The 21,931-nt window shown below is 43.0% G+C and overlaps 1 protein-coding gene and 1 long non-coding RNA gene across 5 annotated transcripts in view; one reads left to right on the top strand and one right to left on the bottom strand.

Moving 5' to 3' along the window:
* Nucleotides 1-21,931, bottom strand: part of ARHGAP6 (Rho GTPase activating protein 6) — a 510,549-nt gene that overhangs the window by 261,964 nt on the left and 226,654 nt on the right. The window contains exon 1 of one of the 4 annotated variants that reach the window (XM_043895574.1): nt 8,083-8,450. The exons of 2 other annotated variants lie outside the window; for them this stretch is intronic. In XM_043895574.1, the coding sequence (XP_043751509.1) occupies nt 8,083-8,127 (45 nt within the window). In that variant the 5' untranslated portion in view covers nt 8,128-8,450. Of the gene's footprint in view, nt 1-7,364; nt 7,985-8,082; nt 8,451-21,931 lie in introns of those variants that run through there. One more of the 4 variants, XM_043895579.1, reaches the window with a different exon arrangement.
* Nucleotides 8,449-11,700, top strand: LOC122689291. Its single transcript, XR_006339792.1, has 3 exons — nt 8,449-9,258; nt 9,805-10,000; nt 11,168-11,700. It is a non-coding gene; the product is annotated as an uncharacterized LOC122689291 (long non-coding RNA).

Genomic DNA, 21,931 nt, shown 5'->3' with positions numbered 1-21,931 from the left:
GACCCTAGCTCCCCACTCACCTACAGTCATGGACTCAACATCCAAGCATGCAGGCTTTGGGAGAATCCCTCACATCCTAGTTGGGAGATGATGATCACTAGTTCTAGAGCATCACCAACTTGATGGACATGAGTTTGAGTAGGCTCCGGGAGTTGGTGATGAACAGGGAAGCCTGGCGTGCTGCAGTCCATGGAGTCACAAAGAGTTGGACATGACTGCGAGACTGAACTGAACTGAACTGAATTCTAGAGCCATGACTACCATGTTTAATAAACTGCTATTCCAGCTATCTCAGAATAGAGGTAGTGAACTGAGACAAGATCGTTAGACTCTGATGCATCAAGAAGTCAGCTGAAGTCTGACACAAGAGAGAAGACAGGAAATGTTTAAAAACAAGATCCAAGATGACAAAGGGCATCAGGAGTTGAGGAGTGAAGAAGCAAAAAGCCCAAGGCAGTGAGGCTTCTAGAAGGTCCACCATCACCCTTCCCCCACGGTGTGAAACATGATGCTCATAGCCATGACTCACTCACATTTGGAAGAGGTAACTCACATTTTGTCTCACTCTTAAACAGTAGGGAAAGACATACAATTCATTTGAGAGACCACAATACAAAACGAACCTCTCAAACGGCAAAGATGTTGATGTCTACAGAGATAAATCTAAGGCAAAGTTTCTTAATTTCAGCACTATTGACTTTGGGAATGGACAAAGCAAACTCAGGTCTCTACCTACTAGATGCCAGTAGCATGCCTTGCCAGCTGTGACAACAACAATGCCTCTAGACATTTCTCAGTGTCCCCTGGTTGAGAGCCACTGGCTTAGACTGCCTAGAAAACAGATGCTGAGGGACATTTTTGCCCTCACACTATGGGAGAGGAAGCATTCCTACGCCTCTTGTACTCTTAGTGTGTTCAGCTGAAATGAAAATGTCAGGTTACAAAACAAAAGACCTCTCTGAAAACTGGTACTCCATTACCTCAGAGTCACCTCAGGAGAAGCCCTACGTTGAACTCTCTGGATCCCTCTTACCACTGAATCTAGACTTTGTAGAGGCTTCTTGAACAATATCTGGTCCACCATGTATTTCAATCATTTGGTGGTTTCCAAACATGGCTGTTGTCAGAATCACTGATGCCAAGCCTTAGGCCTTGAAGAGTCTCATTTAGTGGAAATTGGGTGAAGCCCTCAAGCCAGTACGTTCTGCAATCATCAGCTGATGATAAGCGAAGTTTTGAATCCACTGTGGATTGTGGTGTGTATAGGTGAAACCACTCAAGTAGCCAGATTCATTTCCTCATGGATGTTTATTGTGTGCCCATCCTGTACCAGGACCCATTCTAGGCAGTGGCAATATAATGGGAAAAGAACGATGAGGTCCTTGCCCTGAATGTAGGGAGTCCAACACATCTAATATAATACTAAGTAGTGGAGCAGACAATGAATGCAGCATCTAGTGTGCTATGATCAGTGGATTGATGGAATCAGAAGCACTTTGGAGTGAGCAGTCGAGGAAGTGAGTTTTTTCCTCCGCAACTTACAGGATACACACACACACAACATCCAAGGCAGAAGAGACAGCAGGAACAAAGGTCCAGGGCAGGAAAGAACTGGTCACATTTGAGGAACAGAAAGTACACTGATGTGGCTGAGCAGTGTTAAGCTGAGGGAGGGTGTCAGGAAGCAGGGAGATTTATGTAGGAGGACTTGGAAGGCCAAGGTCATAGATGAAGGTATTAGTCTAAGTGTAATGGAAACCAATCAGAGAGCTTTAAGCACTGAAATGTCACAATCTCATTTTTTAAAAAGATCTCGACTGGTCCCACGACTGGACTATAGGGTTACCATGTTGTCTTAGTGAGGATGACGGATGCTGTGTGTTCGGGTTTAGATGACAGCAGTGCAGGTGGAAAGAAGAGGATGAATTTGGAGAGTGCTATGAAAACAGACCTGGCAGGGCCAGGTTCAAGGTGGGGGATGCAGGAAAGGGAGGGCTTCAGGATGACCCCTAGGTGTCTGGCTTGGGCAGCTCACCAAGTCACTGACCATTTACTGAGGCAGAAAAAGCCAAGAGTGATACAGGTGAGGGACAGGTGAGAAACCAAAAACCCAGTGAAGAGTACATACAACTGGACAATAATATCACGACCAAGTTGAGACTCAAGTGAATTTGGTTCAGAGTTATCCCCAGGCGGGGAACAGAAAAAGTAAATAATACAAGTTTATGATCAGAAAGGACTGAAGCCAAGGGGAGTATCTGTTTTCTTATGATTAACAGATATCTCTGCTACACAACATGCAACAGGAATACGACTGTTTATCAACTAGCAGTGGTGCTTAACAAGGGTTTTGAGGGACTTTTCTGGTGGTCCAATGGTTAAGAGTCTATCTGTCAATGAGGGGAACATGGGTTTGATCCTTGATCTGGGAACTAGGATCCCACATGCCACGGGGCAACTGAGACCCCGCACGACAACAATTGAGCCCGCATGCCCTAGAGCCTGTGCTCCACAACAAGAGAAGCCACCGCAATAAGAAGACCACACACAACAACTAGGGAGTGGTCCCTGCTCGCCACAGCTAGAGAAATCCCAACAGGCAGCAACAAAGAGTCTGTGCACTGCAACGAAGACTCAGCACAGCCATAATCATTAAATAATAACATTAAAAAAAAGAAGTGTTTTGAAGGATGGGAGATGTGGCTTCCTAAGATGATGAGAGTTCCAGACCAAAGAGGTTATATTCAGGGGAAACTCAGGGCAGCAGGAAAGAAAGTGTGTCGGGAGGTGGGGATGGGGAATAGAAAAGGTATCCACCATTAGTAGAGGTGTTAAGGTGATTCAACAGTCTCCCACTGATTTGTAACTTGCAAAAGCTGGGCTTTTGTGAGGAGACAAATGAGTAGCAAGCAGAGTATTATAAAAATGAATTCTGAGCCATGCAGCAGGCCAGTACAAATTCCGCTGAATTTCCTAAGATGTCTACACTGGCAGAACTGATGGATGATGACTGATCCATATCAGATCGGTGCTGCAAAGGTGCCTAGTTCTGGGTGTCTTTGGAATACCAAAGAATAGCCTGTAATCAGGGGCTTCCCGGCAGCTCAGCAGTAAAGAATCCTCCAGGAATGCAGAGAGACGGGTTCAATCCCTGGGTCTGGAAGATCCCCTGGAGGAAGACAGGGCAACCCACTACAATATTCTTGCTTGGAGAATCCCATGGACAGAGGAGCCTGGTGGGCTGCAGTTCACAGGATCACAAAGAGTCAGACATGACTGAAGCGACTGAGCACGCACACACTCATCCTGTAACCAACACCACTGAATTATTAAGCAGACTTAATGGCTTTAAAGTCTTTCAAAATCAAATGTTCATAGAAAGCAAACTTGGAAACTTTCATAATAAGACCTCAACAGATTTGGGTGAGGAAAGGCTCCCTGCCAGGGTAAGCAGCTTAGCCCTTCCAGTGGGTTCCTTAGGGAGGAGGAACCATAAGCAGAGAAAGAGTCAGTGTTTAGTAACCAGGCCATGGGCAAGAGCATAGAGGATGGGGGTCTGCACCAAACAGGAAGTGATGTCAGCAGCAGAGAAGCTCAGAAGTGGACCAGTCCAAGGGACGAAAATGGCTGCATCTTGACAGCTAGACTCCATGGGGGGATATCCCAAATCAGAGCCTAAGTCCCTTGCTTTTTGCCACACCTCAGTGAACAGAACACACATAACCCATCCATAGACTTATCTTTACAGGCAGCAACATGAAACCTTATTGTTTCTCTTTCACAAAAAGAGGGTGAAAATAAGTGAGTGCCTCCAGGGAGATGCTGGGGATAATAGTATTCCGTAAGTTGTTCCAAAACGCCTCCAATAAGTTGTTCTAAAACTAATACTCAGTGTAGTGATTCTACTGAAGTCACCATACTTAATTGCACAGGTTGTCATGAAATTAGGCATTTGTCACAAGATCTTGGTAGATGATCAAGGTTTGCAATATTCTCTTTGGAGTTAATGGAAGAAAGCATATGAGGACTGTTGGGAAAGGCAGATTAAGGTAATCTTTAACTCAGGCCAAGCGACCTGACTTTTGGGGGCTCAACAAAAGGGGGAGAACATTGCTAAGGCCACCATCAGTGAAACTAGGCTGATTCATTCTTATACCCCCAGCACTCGGGCTGCATTTGAGGCTCTCTCTGAACCTCTGTGTTGGTCTTTCTCTGAAGTTCTGCATGTTCTTTGAATAGAATATATATAATATTCAGAACATTTACTCTGTCTTCTCTTTCTCAGTCTCACTACACAGTAAATGTTACATCTTCTTAAAATATACATGAAAATTAGATAGACCAGGGGGTCTCCAGTGGGAACAATCTTGCCCTCTACGGGACATTTGGCCCTGTCTGGAGATACATTTGGTTATCACAACTGGGGGTGGGTGGGGCTATGGTACTGGTATCTAGTAGGTAGATATCAAGGATGCTGCTAAACATTGTTCGGAGTAAAGGACGGCCCCACAACAAAGAACAATCCTACTCAAAACATTCATTTTGCTGAGGCTGAGAAACACATGATGAAATGGCATTCAACTTAATGGATGTGCAAATTTGGGGTCTTGTCTATAGCAGTCCAGTTAAAGAGCTATCTGGCTGTGTAATTCAACCATATGAAGGGTCACATTAAGTCACTGAAAGTAGGATATTTGAATGTTTGTTTATTATGGTGACTAAAGAGGAAAAAGGGAGGAAAATTTGGCTCTTTTAACTCAATTTTCTGAGTCAAATGAGCTCTGTGGGATCAGGGCACGTGCATAAAACTCTCTGTTCTGTCACCAACTCCACCTGTGCCACCTTGAACTCCACCACTCTAAACTTGAATTTCTTCAACCACAAAATAGAAAACCTAACCCACCAGCTGGATTTGAGGCTGAAATTGACACAGATAGCGTCCAAAGACTTTGCAACGTGTATAAGACAATAACAGTGAGAAGCTGCAATTTCTCTAGGAGTGCTGCCAGGCAAGCACTGATTCGTGCATGTCATCCTTGACCCTCTATAGCCCCTCCAAATGCAGTCTGGCTGGTTCAGTGTCCTAAGCATCTCTAAAATATGCTGACTGCACTCAACCTCCAGCTCAGTTCAGGTAGAGAGCATCTCCTCTCATGTCTCCCTGCTCCAAATGCCAGGAAGCACACACTTTGATGCCTCCTCACCCTCTACCCCATCCTGGGACCAAAGGAGGATTTTCAAAATGCAAAGCTGACCAAGTCACCAAAAGGCATCAAAGGATGACACCCAGCTGGGAGGATGGAGTCACTATAAACTCCATGTGGGAAAACCGTGGGAGGAAAAGGTTGGGAGGAAAATGTTGGCTGCATTTTTGTTTTGATGATAAAACAAGACGGTTGTGCTATACTTCAGGAAAGTGCTAACTGATTTTATAAATGCAGGATGTTCTTCTCTGCTTAAGTGTTTTGTATTTCTCTCTTTGTCACTATTAGGACCATTTGAAAAGATGAGTGAAGAACTCATAGCAATTCTTAAGATTTTCACTATTTAATCATCTTTGGAAAAATGGCCAAATACCTGGCCCACAAAAATGTTTGATGAACATTTGAGTAAACTGTGAGCCACTGATTTCTTAAATGCAGTCTCCCCTTGGCCAAATGAAAAAAAAGCACTGAAGAAAGAGTATTACTTGCCCCTGGATTAGATTTCAGAGGAGGCAAGAGGTACTGAGGACACCTGAAGATAATTCTTTTCTAGAAGATACAGACAAAAAAAAAAAACAGCCCTCAGGACTCCAGGATAATACACAATGGGGCAAAACCAAGTTGGATAAGAGGAATATTTATGCAAAAACGCAAAAGAAGCTCTTGGAATTACCTCAATCACTGTGGGGGAAGCAGACAAAGAGTGCAGCGTTAGAACAGATCTTAAGCCATAGAGGGTTATGTTAATATGAAAAACAATGGGTCACACTTAATAAAGAACATTCTTTTGACTTGTGACTGATACAGTGCTGCTGAGCGCTGCTGCTTTGTCATTCTAAAGTATGCTTCAGAGGACCGGGGTGACTTCTTCTGACCTGAGAGCCAACATATTCTCTCTGGAATCTTCCTTCTGAGTCTTAACTCAGAAAATACGTATGTAGTGATCTGTGCTAGAATACAGGGCGATTTCATCAGCATATCTTCAGAGAGCAAGAGGAGGCTTTAACATCTGCTTAACTCTTAAGTTTTTGCTTTTAGGAAAATGAGACATCTGATTGAAAATAATTTTTAATTTGTTTCGTGATGCATTGGGTGTATTTGCATAATTAAGGCAATAATCATTCATACAATGAATAGATTTTTTTTTTAAGGAGTCAGTTCTCACCTTTCCTCCCTCACCTTGTAAATGATATTGACACCTCAGATTACAATTCAAAGGGCACCAGCACACAGTTCAAAATCAGAAGAAGGTAGTGGGATGAGATGCTGATTAGACATAATGAGCACAGACCCTAGATCTTTCTGTGTAAAGAAACCTCTGCTGAAAACGGGGTGACCTTAATACCGCTTTAAAAGGCAAATCGCTGAGCGCTAGTGTCTCAAAAAAAAAAAAAAAAGAACAGGCATTAGTAACTTACTAGTGTCTCCCCGGGCATTTCAAGGCAAGTAACGCTGGCAAAACTAGAGACAGCCATCATAGGTTCCTAGAACGGGTGCCTGAGAAGGAACCTTAACGATTTCCTAATTCAGGCCCTCATTTTTTTTTCCAGTGCAGCAAAGTGAAACCACAGAAGGTCTCGGTGAGCCCAACCTGTCGTGTCCCCCCCACCCGGCCCCGCCTGCAACCAGCCACTCTACTATGGCCCCAGGAACCAGCTGGAGCAGCTCCCTGGGACCTCTGCACCTACCACCCCTGTTCACCTAGACTCCTTCCTTGAAAGCTTTCCCTTTTTTAAATGTGGAGAGTGCATTGTGGAGGACACGATTCCCAGCAGATAACTGCCTCTGCCTTATTATAAATATTGATGATTCCTAACTTTCCGTGTTAATTCTCCCCAGTTTTGAAAGTTGGCCCCCAGAATGTCCCATCTCAATAGTGAAAATCATGTCAGGGAGAACTCAGTAAAGCAGCAGATGCCAGAACAACTGCAGTGCCCCACGTCAAAGCCACACATCTACCACAGAGACATGTCCAAAGACTGGGGTAAATTAACACAGATGCCTGTTGGCTTCCTGGAGGCGGCGCTCAGAATCTTCACAAGTAGTACCCATTCCTCAGAAACATCTCTAGGTTCAATGGACTTTTCTTTCTTAAGTCTTCTCTCTTTCTCAAAAAGAAACTCAGTCTACAACCTGGATCTGGTCGGTCCCATCACTCACCTAGAAATCTTGACTCCTTCTTTAAAGGAGGCAAACTCCACGAGTTTTATGTCTGGTGTGTCCTGCGGTCCCCCGCTCCGCGCAGTGTCTGGCATACAGGAGGACCCCAAGAAATGTGGAATATTTGAGTCAACAGGAAGGGAGGCCGCCGACACACAGACACCCTTCTTATATTAAATCAGAAAGCGTGCAATCTTGTGTCCGGCTACAAACTCCTAGGGAAATGCACGCCCCCTTTCCAAGGAGCAAACCGGCGCACCCCAAGGCGCCCTGCAGGGCTTCTCCGGAGGGTCCACTGGTCACACGCTGGGATCGCCAAGTCGCCCTGCCTCCCGTCCAGTTCTCTGTGGGTTCTTGCGGTGTATATCACCAAAGGTTGGGTAGGCGAACCTGGGCCCAGCCCCGGGAGTCCCATTTCTCAGCCTTGACCAGAGAGGCGGCGGCAGGGTCCAGCCCCCGGCCCCAAACGCAGTGACCACTGCGCGGGGCAGAGGACCACGGGCTCCGGGAGTGGGGGATCCCTTTCCAAGGGGCACTCGAGTTTCTGAACAGGTGACACTCGGGGTGATGCACGCGGCACTCTCCAACCCCCTCCCCCGAATCACACACCGAGGACCTCTGCGGAGCCCCGGATCCTTTTCACTCCCAACTCCGCGCTGTCCCCCCAGGTCGGCCGTGTGGCGCCCCCTGTCGCCTCTGCGCGCGCCGGGACACTCACCGCATAGTGCAGCTGCGGTTTCTCGCGGTTCACCGGGTCCCCCATGTCGCCACCGGGGGAGGAGTGGCGGGCTCTGGGGCTCAGGCTGGGGTCGTGGCGCCTCTCTGGGGTCCCCCTATTTTACCGCCATCGTCGGGCAGCCCCTGGACTCGAGCCCTGCTCCTTGCGCCCAGAGCGCGGTGCAAAGCGTCCGGGGCACCAGCGTCCCGCCGCGGAGCCGGTGGGGACAGGGAGGAGGCGACGGCGAAGGGGAAGGAGGAGGAGGAGGAGGAGGAGGGAGAGGCCGAGTCAGATTCGATGGGCGGGCGTTTAATTCCTTCCGCTCCTGCCGGGCCCCAGTCTCGACCGCCGCCGCCAGCTGTTTGGGGGCTACAGCGACCGAGCGCGCCCACGACAGGTGTCAGGGCGGCCGGCGCTCCGAACGCCTGCCACCCCGCCCCTCCCCGAGCCCATGGGCCCCGGGATGCCAGGGCCGGGGCTGCTAACGCCTTCACCACCAGCGAGAGGGAGAAAGCTTGGGTCTCCAAGAAAGAGACTTTGACTAACTTTGAAGGAGGTGTGGGCCTGACGCCGAAAGCCGATTCGGAACCGGCCCCCGGCGAAGGTGGAGTTTCGGTCGTTGGAAAGCCTTCCTCTGAGAGAGTCTTAGTGGCGGGAACCTCAGGAGCGAGCAGGCCGGAGAGGGGCCAAGTCAGCTGCCTCGGGGAGCTGTTGAGGAGAGGGAGGCCGGGCTGTAGGCTTGCTGGGCCACGCCACTTCGGGCCAACTGAGTCCCAGAGGGCGTGCAGGACCTGGGCATGTCTAGGGAACCCGGCAGCACGGGGGAGTCCTGGAAAATCTGCAGGAACTCAGCTGGCACTGAGGACTAGCGTGGGTGCCAGGATGAAGCTGAGTTGGGGGTGGGGGGAGTGCTCGGAGCCCTCCTTTCTTTGTCTTAGCAAATCAGAAAACAACACAGCGAGGATTTGGAAAGAGAAGAAACGCACACTATTTCCAAATGCTGCCAGATTAACCGAATGATTTTAGCACACACTGCAGATTCACAACGCCACCTAAAACGGCCTTCTACTTCGTAATCCCCTGGTGGAAGCCTACACTTTGAGTGCCAAGGTCCCTCCCCAAGCCTGATATTCTGTGATTTGCCAGCAGCCTCTCACAAGCTACATCCAGATAAAGGTAGGGATTGGGACCAGAGTAGAGAAACTCCAGACTCTGTGAAATCATTCATTCCAAGCCCAAGAGGGGTGGCTATCAAGTAGAGGATGGATTTGTGGGTGGCTTGTGTCAATTCCGGGCTTCCCAGGTGACTCAGTGGTAAAGAATCCGCCTGCCAATGCAGGGGACACAGGTTCGATCTCTGGATAGGGAAGATCCTCTGGAGAAGGAAATGGCAACCCACTCCAGTATTCTTGCCTGGACAGTCCCATGGACAGAGGAGCCTGGTGGGCTACAGTCCTTGGGGTTGCAAAGAGTCAGACACAACTGAGCATGCATGCAAATGTGTCAGTTCTTCACAGCTGTGAGAATGTGAAGCCAGGGGTGCAGGTATCCTAAAGAATCTACTACTAGATACCATGACAGTTCATCTGCCTGGAAAACTGTAAGATTACATCTTCTAGAGTTGACCATATGCCTACCCTCTGACCCCATTCATAAATATATAGAGAAATGGGTGCCAGTGTCCTTCTCATGTACAAGAATGTTCATAATATCTTTAAACAGAATCACCAACATGGAAACTATCCAAATGTCCATCAACTGGTTGGTGTGTGATGAACGAACCTTGGTCCCTCCATACAAGAGAACACATACTGCTCAGCAATGACAGGAAAATGCTACTGTTGGACATGACAACATGGATTATTCTCACAAACGCTGTGTCCAGAGAGAGAAATCAGACTGAAAAAGAGAACGTACTGTAAGATTCCATTTATTTATTCAGAAGTTGAAATTCACATGTTGAACTGAAATAGGGAAATGTGATCTCTGGCGGTAGCAGCCAGAATCATGATTTCCAAGATGTGGAGGTGGTACTCACTGGGAAGGGGATGCAAGGGAACCTTTTAGGATTCTGAAAATGTTCTGTATCCTATTCTGTATGACAGCTACCCAAGGACACTCATGTGTAAAAATTCACTGAGTGGTACAGTTCAGATTTGGGCAATTTACACCCTTCACCATGTGTATTTTATACTGTGACAGCAAAGAAACAAAAATAAATTTAAACTCAGCCCCCTACCCAAACCAGGAACTTCCAGCCAGAGTGCTACCAATCTTAAGAGAAAGTCAGTTTCACCATTTGCCCAGGTCTCCTCCCTGCAGCCTGCCTTGCTCAGATCACCTTCGCCTCTACAGAGTGGGTGAAGAGAGTGAACCCAGTCACCTGGGAGGCCCTTCCTACTCTCAGACACGTCCAGGCAGAGCTGGAAAAACAACACATTAAAGTCCCCTCTTCACTTTCACTCTGCTCCGCTGCTGAAAGCAACCCTAAGAGCTATGTCATCAAAGACCCTCAGAACAAGGAGAAGCAGTACAAGCTTCGCTACGCGGCACCCTTAAGAGAATGCTGCTAGAGCGGCCAAAGGAGGGCATGCATATGCAAATGCCCCATGTCGGACCTCTGCTTCCTGGTGCTCTATTTAGAAAGAGGAACTCTCTAGCCTAAAGACTTCTTCCTCTATTACACCTGTCATTAAGCCCTCAAAGCTAAAAATCCCTTTCCCTAAAAAAAAAAAAACTGTTTCATGATCTATCTATCTACATATACACAGTAATATTCGGGTCCCTGGATTAAAAAAAAAAAAAACTTAAACATAGTGCTTGATCATTACCCTTGAATATGTCACCTCCAGGTCAAAATTGGGTTATCTTAGATCTTGGTTTGTTTGTACTCTGTCTTTGAAAAATTTATTAAGTCACTAAACAGCATTGCTGTAAGCCAAAAATAATTCATCACTCCCCAAACTGTGTACTTACACTTTTGGAATGACTTCTGTCTGCTAGCAGATTTCTTGCTAAATTGTCATTGCTAAGTTGGACTTAAATTTTCAAGGGCAACAGGGTTGTTTTTTTCTGTGTTTGAAAGGTTTGAGGAGATAGGACAAAGCATCTAAGAAAAGAAATCATCAATCCATGCTGCAAGACTCTTCAATTCATCTCTGAGTGAGTTATGCACCTCTTCAGTTCTCAATCCATTTCTTCAAGACTTGACAAGGGATCTAGAAGATTGTGCAGAACTCTAAGAGGTTTGCTAAATCTTGAACAGTTTAATCATATGATATCCCTCATATTCAGTTCAGTTCAGTTCAGTTCAGTCGCTCAGTCGTGTCTGACTCTTTGCGACCCCATGAACCGCAGCAGGCCAGGCCTCCCTGTCCATCACCAACTCCCGGATATATGGAGTCTTAAAAAATGATAAAAAGGAACTTATTTACAAAACAGAAAGAGTAGAAAACAAACATGGTTACCGAAGGGGGAGGGATAAATTAGGAATTGGGGGTTAACAGATGTACACTACTATATTCAATACCTTGTAATAACCTATAATATAAAAGATTCTGAAAAAGAATATATGTGTATGCATATATATGTATAACTGAATCACTTTGCTGTAACATTGTAAATTAATGTTACACCTGAAACATTGTAAATCAACTATAATTCAATAAAAATCTTAAACAATTTGAATTCCACACATTATTTTTATTTGAATCTACTTCAAGGTATATTTTAAACACCACTCTAAGAAAAAATTCTTTTTTGCACATCTCTACTTCCAAGTATCCTTCCCATGTCACTAGGTTACTTATTCAACAAATATTCTAAGTGTGTATAATTTGCAGTTATTGTTCTAGGTCATTTAACCTATTCACTAAATGGCAGGTGGTTTCAAAATTCAGGTTTGATCTTGAGGGGTGATGGAGGGCAATGAAAAGAACATACAAAAACCTCACTTCAGAAAAGCCTGAAGTTCATATCATTCACTGGTTAGGTTAAGAGCCTGCTGAGTTAATGCTCTATTTTGGTTAGTCATCTTTTTTTAAAATAAATTTCTCTGATGTTTACAATTTTCCCCAGAGAGGACTCAAAAATAATCTCTAGGAGTTCCTCTACTAGCATCACTTTTAAGAGAAAATATGTCACGCTATCAGTGGCATTTTCATGACTTCCTATCCCCAAATATTACAGCATTTCCAGTACTGACAGCTGCCCTCTCGGCCAGGACATTTAAATTAAAATCCCTGTTTGCATTTACTCTGCCTGCCTATAAACTGAGTTAATATTTTCCACATTTCATGCCAACCCAAGGGTGATTACATTTTTTAAAGGAAAACTTTTTCTAAATCCATGAAAGCAAATTCAGCTTAAGGGTGTAGGAGGAGCTGAAGGCCCACATGAGAACTAAAATGCACTTAGATCAGAGGACGAGGCCCTTCTTGCACACCCAGCCCTGTCGTTGACAGAGCAGGTATGGGACCCTCTTAGATGGGGAACCTCTTCCTCCAAACCCACTTCCTATACTCTTCCATCCTACATACCCTGTCAACCCACCTCCAACAGTATTTTTAAATTTTTGAAACAGAAAAATTGATAACATACAATGTGTAGCTAAATGAATTATTGCAAAACACATACCCATCTAACCATCACTGAGATCAAGGAATAGAATATAGCTCGTGTCCTTCAGCTGCCTTATAACACCCTCCCTTCAACCCCAAACCAGGGCAGACACTGTCTTGTCTTTTACAGAGTTATTTGCTTCCCTTTTATAGTAGGGTTTCTCAGTCTCAGCACTACTGACACTTGGGGACCAATAATCCCCCCACCAGCTTTACTGAGCTATACCTGACATGGTGCAAATTTAAGGCATACAATGTGGTAACTTGATACACACACACAATGTGAAATGATCATAAGATTACTTAACACCTCCATCATTTCACACAGTGAACAATTTTTTTGTGTGTGATGAGAACATTTAAGATCTACCCTCTAAGCAGCTTTCAAGTGTACAATACAGTCCTGTTACCTAAAGTCACCATGCTGCACATTAGATCTCTCAAAATTTATTTCATAACGGCAAGTTTTTAATCCTTTGACCAACATCTCCTCATCCCCCCACTGCTGGTCCCTGATAACTAGCCATCTATTCTCTATTTCTGAATTCAGTTTTTTTTTAGATTCCACAAGTAAGTGAGATCAAACAGTATTTGTGTTTCTCTGCTTTATTTCACTTAACAGAATTCCTTCAAGGTCTATTAATGTTGTCTCAAATGGTAGGAATTTTTGTGGCTGAATAACATTCCATTGTACATATATGCACCATATTTTCTTTATCCATTCATCCATGTAGATGGACGCTAACGTTGTTTTCATACCTTGGCTATTGTGAATAATGCTACAGTGACCATGGGAATGCAGATGTCTCTTAGAGACCTTGATTTTAATTCTTCTGGATATATACACAGAAGTGGGATTGCTGGATCATATGGTAGTTCTATTTTTAATTCTAAATTTTTTGAGGAACCTTCGTACTGTTTTTGATAATGGCTGTGCCAATTTCCATTCTCACTAACAGTGTACTAGTGCTCCTTTTCTCTACATTCTTGCCAATCCTTTTAATCTCTTGTCTTTTTGATAACAGCTATCCTAACAGGTGTAAGGTGATACCTCATTATGGTTTTTATTTGCATTTCCCTGATGGTTAGTGACATTGAGCATCTTTTCATGTGCCTGTTGGCCATCTGTATCCCTTCTTTGGAAAAACATCTGTTTGGGTCCTTTGCACATTTTTTAATCAGATAAATTTTTGTTTTGCTACTGAGTTCTTAGAATTCTTTATATATTTTGGATATTAACCCCTTATCAGATATGTGGTTTGCAAGTATTTTCTCCTGTCCCTTAGATTTCCTCTTTGTTTTGTTGATTATTTCTTTTGCTGTTCAGAAGTTTTTAGCTTCATGCAGTCTCAATAGTTTATTTTTGCTTTGATTTTGCTTGTGATTTTCATGTCACACCAATAATTCTGTATTGTGGAGGCCATCATGTGCACCACAGGATGTTTAGCAGCATCCCAGACATCTACCCACCTGATGAAAGTATTATCTCCTTCCCGCAGTTGTGACAAGCCAAAGTATCTCTAGACACTGAAAATGTCCCCTGCACAAAGGGAGGCATGATCACCCCTATTCGAGGACTACTACTTTTTAGGAAGTTATGTGTTCACAAATTTTAGAGCTTAGTGTTGCCTTCTTTCTAATTTTATATAAATGGATTCATAATTATATTTTTATTGCATCTGGTTTCTTTTACTCAACATCATGTTTCTAACGTTCTTCCATGTTGTCATATGTAGCTATGGTTTGTTCATTCCCACTGCTGTCTAGTAGTCCATTGTCTATGTTTACTGCTGGCGGACATTGGTGTCCTTTTCAGTTTTGGACTACTGAAAACACACAGCTTGAACATCAGTATACCTATCTCCTTGTGCACATGTGCCTGCCCTTGAATAGGGTGCAAACCTGGAAACAGAACTGCTGGCTCGTAGGCATGCATACCTTCAACTTTACTGGACAATGCCCAAGAGTTTTCCAAACTGATTGTACCAATTAGAATCTTTATTTACACTACAGTATAAATAGACTGAACATAGTTTATATAAAGGCTGAATACAGTTTAAAATTGTCTCTTTTCTAGGTTTTCTCATGGGGCTATGAAGATAAAATTCAGGAAATCAAACTCCAGGATCGGGAAGGAGAAATGGGGAAGCAGGCTTAAGGTCCTTCTTGTCCAAAATCACATGTCTCTTGCAAATGAAGAAAGACCTACCAGCTGTGCCAGGGTCATGGAATTGGAAACACTATTGCTGAGTCCATCCACATGTATGGGTAACAGTAACGGATACACCAGTTAATCTTCTGAGTGAAGGAGGTTATATTTTTAGGCAGAAGTTCAGCATACAGTATGGTGGGGGCAAACCTCAGCAACCAAACTGTAAATAAAAGTGCCACTTAAGGAATTACCATTTTGCTCCACAGCCATAATATTCCCCCCTTACTTTTAACCTTAACAGGAATATGGGGATGGGACAGATCCAAGGAAGAATGAAGTACCCCATTCCTTTCTCCAGGTACACTAGAGAGAGATAACGCCAGCCAAAAACAGACCTGGTCCAATGACCAGTGGCTGAGCAATTTCTGGAGGTCCCAAGAATGATGCCTAGGGCTGTGGTGATATAGGACAGAGGAGACAGTATCACTCTTGCCCTCAACCTCGACCCCTACTACAGAGAATATCAAGAAGTTATGCATCAACAACTGAAACTGCGAACCTGATGATCTGTGGATGCAGGGAAAGAAGGTGCGGGTGCAAGCAAAAGTGACCATTACTTTTGTTCACTGGTTCAGTTTAGTACCACTGGTTTGCCCTTTTCTTGCCATTTTGATATTTTCACTGAAGAATTGCTACTCGGTGACTTGGAGCCAAGGAGAGTGCCCTTAAAAAGTATCCACAGAGAGATGTTTCTAAAATAAATTTTCCATTTCAGGCTCATTAGGCAAAAAACAAAAACAAACAAACAAACAAAAAACCAGAGACTGTATTCCCTCTAGTTATGACTTCCCAAAAAACAGTTGGAGAATCAAGAAACTACTTTTCACCATATCCATAATTTAATGTTATTCTATTATCTCCACCCAGCCAATTACAACCTCCTTTCCTCTGCACAGTGTTACATGCATGTAAAGCCTATAGAACACTCATGACAATACCAATGCTGCAGGTGCTAATTTGGGATGATATCAATTCTACTAATTAGTGAGCACCAACATCACTGGCCCTTTGTTCAACCAGAGGCTTTACAAATACCAAATCTAGATCCTGAGAATAATTGTGTGAGGAGAGTACGATTATCTCCATTTTATTCATGAGAGTACTTCACTTGTTTCACACATCTGGTAAATGGTGGGGCTGAGATGTAAATGAAGTTGGGTCCAAATCTCTTCACAGGCCATTCCAGTGTGTTTCGAAGTAGAGACTCTTTGATAAGTCAGATTCATTCATTAGATCGCTGTGGTGTCTTCTTATGAAGAGGGGAGACAGATGCTGCCAGTGCCCCATCCATACCTCCTAGGCCAGTGGTTCTCAGCAGGGACAATTTTCCCCCAAGAGGACACAGGTAACATCTGGAGATACTTTTTATTGACCCAACTGTGTGGGGGTGCCACTTATATATAGTGGGTAGAAGCAAGGGATGTTGCTAAACATCCTACAATGCACAAAATCCCCACCACAGAGAACTAGCCTGCCCAAAACATCAAGGGTACAGAGGTTGAGAAACAAATATTTCATAGACATAAGAAATTCACTCTTTAATAATTTCCACTTAGCAGTACACCTCACACCAACAACACATTTTCTTTTAGTGGAGTGGGTCTTGTGCCAACAAAGAAAACAAGGAGACATTTTCCTAGAGTGGAAGACTAGGACTGAGTTTTGGAACTTACATGCAAGCGGGTTTCCACTCAGCATGGCTTGTCAAAAGGCTAACAGATGGTGCAAAAAAACTGACCATTTGCGTGATCAAAACTGGCAGCTATTATTAGAGTCATTTAGAGCACTTGACTAGTCACCCAAGGAAACCACTGTTACATCCTCAAAAATCCCCAGTTTTGGAGTTTCAGCAGTATTATGAATGATGACACCCATTTCAAGCAATTTCACATGTACCAGTCCCCCTCCCCTAATTAATCTATTTTGTGATTATGATTTCCATTTTTTATAGGGAGCAGAACATATAAGGCAAATGTTAAGAGTTCGCTGCTAGGAGTGTAATAAAATGAGGAGAATGAAACAGAGTGTCCTTTGCTTGCCAAGTCACCTAACCTATCTGTATCCCATTAATCCACCAAATAGAGAGCATGGGCCAGAGTTCCAGATCTCCAAGGAATGCTTGGCACATAAAGGTTGAATATCAACAGTTTAGCATTGCCTTCTTTGCCTTGCTGTGCAATGGAGCTAAGTCTAATTTCTTGATTCTTTTTCTTTGGGACCATGCTCTGAAAAAGTGGTTCTCAAACAGGGGCAACACTTTGCCAAAGGACATCTGGCAGGGTCTGGAGACACACTAGGGGATGTCCTATTGGTAATCAGTAGGTAGTGGCTAGTGATATTTAATTCTACAGTGAACAAGACAATCCCTACCCTACCCCCAACACACACATATACAAAACAAAGAATGATCTGGTCCCAAATGCTTATACTGCCAAGGTTGACAAACCCTACTTTATGGATACAATTGTCCTTCTGGTCACAATAATCCTAATATTTCAGAATTCTATGTGTTAGACTAGGACACTTGCTTATTTCAAGCTTGGTTGCCATCTTTCTTCATGTTCATAGACACAACATACATGGAAAGCTATTACCTGGAGAGACAATAAGACTTCCTCTCCCTTTCAGCAGAAGACGGGACAAAAGGAAAAGGGATCAGGAAGAAATAGTTAATTAGTGTTTCTGAAAATATGGTCTTTAGGAACACATGCATCAGAATCACTTGGGGTAGGATTTAAAAAAATAGATTGTGTAGACCTCCCCAAAACATGTTCAATCAGAATTTCTTAGAGCACCACCTCAGGAATAATATTTTTAGCAAGATCCCTTGATTGTTGTCATGTACTACAAAGTTTGAGAACCAATGCCATCATAGGAGTAAGATGCAGAAAGTAATGCTTAGAAAGGCTGAGTGACTTGAAGGTCAAGCGGCGGGCATACGACAATGTCAGAACCCACCCAGAGCTCTGAATTTAATGTTGAAAAAAGGTGGAAAATATCTCTAAATGTTTGAAAAAACAAGCAAGAATCAGATTCGTAATTACTGAAGAAGAAATGAACATAACATTTGACCTCACTGATCATAACCCAGAGCCTACTGAGTGACTTGTTACATTTTCCTGTGGTTTTGTCAAGTTTTCTCTTCAGTGTCTTTATGACTAAGAGTAAAAAGAATGCTACACATTATTGGTTTCAAAGCTCTTAGGGATAACTGATCTCCATTAAATTTTATTTTTCAAGACCATGGAACTCTCTTTCTCACATTAACATGTCCAGAAATGACAAATGTGTATAAATTACACAACTTGTTAGTCTTTTTAGATATTCCAAAGGGAAAAATTCCTTCACATACTATTGAAAAAAAAAAAAAAAAACAACAACCTTCCTACCTAGAAATAATTCTTTGTCTCCTGTCTTGGCAAAGCAAAGTTGTCGGCCACTAGTTCCTTATGGTTGATGGGACAGTATGAGATTTGGAACAAAAGAGAGCTGTTTTGTACATCATAACAGACAATATAACAGCTTTAAGGCTATCATTTTGCATTTATGTGAAGTCACATTTTTACAGAGGTCTGATCAAAAGAACAAAGAAAATTCAGTCTGGGAAAGTTCAAGATGCACATGAGGACAATGATGAACGATTTGAGGAGAAGTCATGTGTAAGAAAGGAAAGCTTGGTCAGCTTTCTCCAGAAGGCTGGACCAGGATCAAGAGTGGAAATTATGAAGAAACAGATTTTGGCTCAGCATAAGAAACAACTTTCTATATTTGACCTGGCAATTCCACTCCTAGGTATACAACGAAGAGAAATGAAAATGTATGTCCACACAAAAACTTGTACACTTATGTTCATAGCAGTATTATTTATAACAGCCAAAGGTAGAAACAATTCAAATGTTAATCAACTGATGAGCGGATAAATCAAATGTGGTCTATCCATACACTGGAACACTATTTAGTCATAAAAAGGAATGAAATGCTGTCATATGCTAAAACATGGATGAATCTTGAAAACATTATGCTAAGTGAAAGCATCCAGTCACAAAAGACCACATATTACATGATTCCATGTATACAAAATGTTCATAACAGGAAAAGCTACAGAGACCAAAAGTAGATCCATGGCTATGTAGGGCTGGGGACAGAGGGGTTGAAGAGTTGAGAGGGTTGATAGCTAGAGGACCCACAGTTTCTTTTTTGGGGTGATGACAATGTTCTAAAATTAATTATGGGGATGGTTTCACAGCTTTGAATGTATGAAAAACCACTGAATTATTCACTTTAAATGGGTGAATGTATGAAATGTGAATTCTGTGCTGTGTGCTGTGCTTAGTCACTCAATCATGTCCGACTCTTTGCGACCCCATGGACTGTAGCCCTCCAGGCTCCTCTGTCCATGGAGATTCTCCAGGGAAGAATACTGCAGTGGGTTGCCATGCCCTCCTCCAGGGGATCTTCTCAACCCAGGGATTGAACCCAGGTCTCTGCATTGCAGGTAGATTCTTTTCTATCTCCATAAAACTATGAAAGACAGAGACAGACACAGAGAGAAGGGAGGGAGGGAAGAAAGGAAAGGAAAGAAAGAAGGAAGATCTCTATAATAAATTGACTAATGCAAGAGAAGGAGGCAGCTATCCTGGGAGGTATGCGCTCTTCCCAGTGATATTTAGAATTAACCTGTATGACCATCAGCTTAAGGGGCTGTACCATGTAAGCAGGTTCACTATAGGATCTGCAACTCTAAAATGTCAGTTAGTGTTTTATCCCTTTCCTGTTTCCCTGACGATCACATGTGTGGTTCAAGGTTAAAGACTGGCTTCTATTAATTCATTCAGTTCATCCTTTCATTCATTCTTTCAATGCCAAATGAAGGCCCTATGCTGTCTCTCTCTTAATAACACAGTTGCTTCTTGCCTTAGGTAGAGTTCCTCAGAAACAGTCACTAAGACAAGTATTCATGGGTAAGTGATTTATTAAGGACATGTTCCCAGGAGTAACTGGTAAAGGGTGAGAATAACAGGGTATGAAAGGGGAGGGAGTCAAGTAATGGTGTGATTTCTGGCAGAGTCTCAATCTCAGTCTGATCCTGAGGGGAGCTTTGGAGTTATCCTACCTCAAGCCAAAGGAGCTGAGCTTAAATATTCTCACAGCCACCAATCATGGGCTATGGGATGCCCCAGGGTGATGTAAACTCCCAAGCACTTCCTGTTCTGTGTGGGTACAGGGAAACTGCTCAAGAACCCCAAGGGAAATCCTCAGAAGAAGTTCACAGATGTTGGTCATTAGAAGCAAACCACACAGAAACAGGGGGATGGAACAGACACACAGAATGGTAAAAGATCTGAGATATTCTGGGCAGAGTACCAACAGCAAGCATCCACTACACTTTTTGGTTGAAAACTTGTTAAGCTCTAAAAGCTGTTTATGACTGTTCCTATGTCCAGATATCCTGAGCAGAGTAGAAGCTGGCATCCCCCAGATGTATTTCCAGTGAAGTATGAATTGATCTTCCAAGACTTCATATTCCAGCTTACCCCCTTCCTTGCTGATAAATACTATATCTGGCATCTTTGCCCACAGTAGACTTACTTCATTTCATATGCTGAAAATCTTCTGAAGTGGTTAATCTGCTCATACAGGGAATTTCTGCACTATGGGGAATTTCTCAGCAGCTTTAGCATCTCCAGTTGTCATTTAGTGATGGACTTTAAGTTTGGATAAATTTCAAAAACTGCAAAACCATGGAACTATTCACAACTAGTTTATTTTACTTATTGGATTTATTTCTTTCCCTTGGATTATTATAAATAGGTCTAAGATGGAAACAACCTAAATATCCATCAACATAAATGAATAAAGAAGACGTGGTGCATATATACAGTGGAATACTACTCAGCCATAAAAAGAACAAAATAATGCCATTTTCAGTAACATGGATGTACCCAGAGATTATCATACTAAATGAAGTAACCCAGACAGAGAACAAAAAAATACCACATGATATCACTTTTATGTGGACATTAAAATATGACACAAATGAAGCTATCTACAAAAAAGAAAGACTCACAGACATAGAGAACAGACCAGACTTGTGGTTACCAAGGTGGGGGGCGAGGTATGGAGTGGGAGGTTTGGGGGTTAGCTGATGTAAGCTATTATATAGTGAATAGATAAACAAGGTCCTACTGCAGGGCACAGGGAACTACATTCAATACCCTATGGTAAACTATAATGGAAAAGAATATAAAAAAAGAATGTATATATAACTGAATCACTTTGCTGCACAGCAGTGATTAACACAAAACTGTACATCAACTATATTCAACCCAAAAAAATAGGTCTAAAATGTTGATTCCCCAGACATACAGTTAAATTTTTCTCTGCTTCATCAATCATTTTATGACATCATTTATTGATTACCATCTTTTTCTGGGGACTAAATTAGTATACATGTGTGTATTTATTTAGCAATTAGAAATGTGCTGGGCATATATAAACTCTATATCAATGCTTGCTATTATCACATAGGGATAGAACTCTCAGGTTGCATGATGAGGTTTTTGTCCTCAAAGCTATTCTTCCTGCCAAGAGACTTGCAACAATTTTTCTGACCTATTTGGATTTTGAAAAATTGTTTCTATCTTGTATTTCTTTCTGCTACTTCTTACTAGCATTTTCTTCTCTCATTTCCTCTGAGGTTATCATACAAGATGGGGTTAATGGCAAAACTCAGCACCAAACAGAAGTACTGTAAATATTAGGTAAATTGAAAAACAAGGTTGGGGGGGAAGCAGAAACAAAGATAGCTCCCAGAACCTCTTAGTGCATATTTTGATGATGAGGAGAGAGCCAGAGGGCTTTATTCCAGAGTATGGTTTTGTTTGTATCTATGAAAGCGCACAAGCTGAAATTCCATAAATAGAGGAGCTTCTGTACCACTTTCTATTGCTAGTATCTTTTATTCCTCTGAAGTCTGTCCCCAGGATTTCAGTTCATGATGAGCATTTAATATATGCAT

This window comes from Cervus elaphus, chromosome X (assembly GCF_910594005.1).
Source record: "Cervus elaphus chromosome X, mCerEla1.1, whole genome shotgun sequence".
Taxonomy (NCBI): domain Eukaryota; kingdom Metazoa; phylum Chordata; class Mammalia; order Artiodactyla; family Cervidae; genus Cervus; species Cervus elaphus.
The sequence above is the reverse complement of the archived record's forward strand: the minus strand, read 5'-3'. Positions and strand labels throughout refer to the sequence as shown.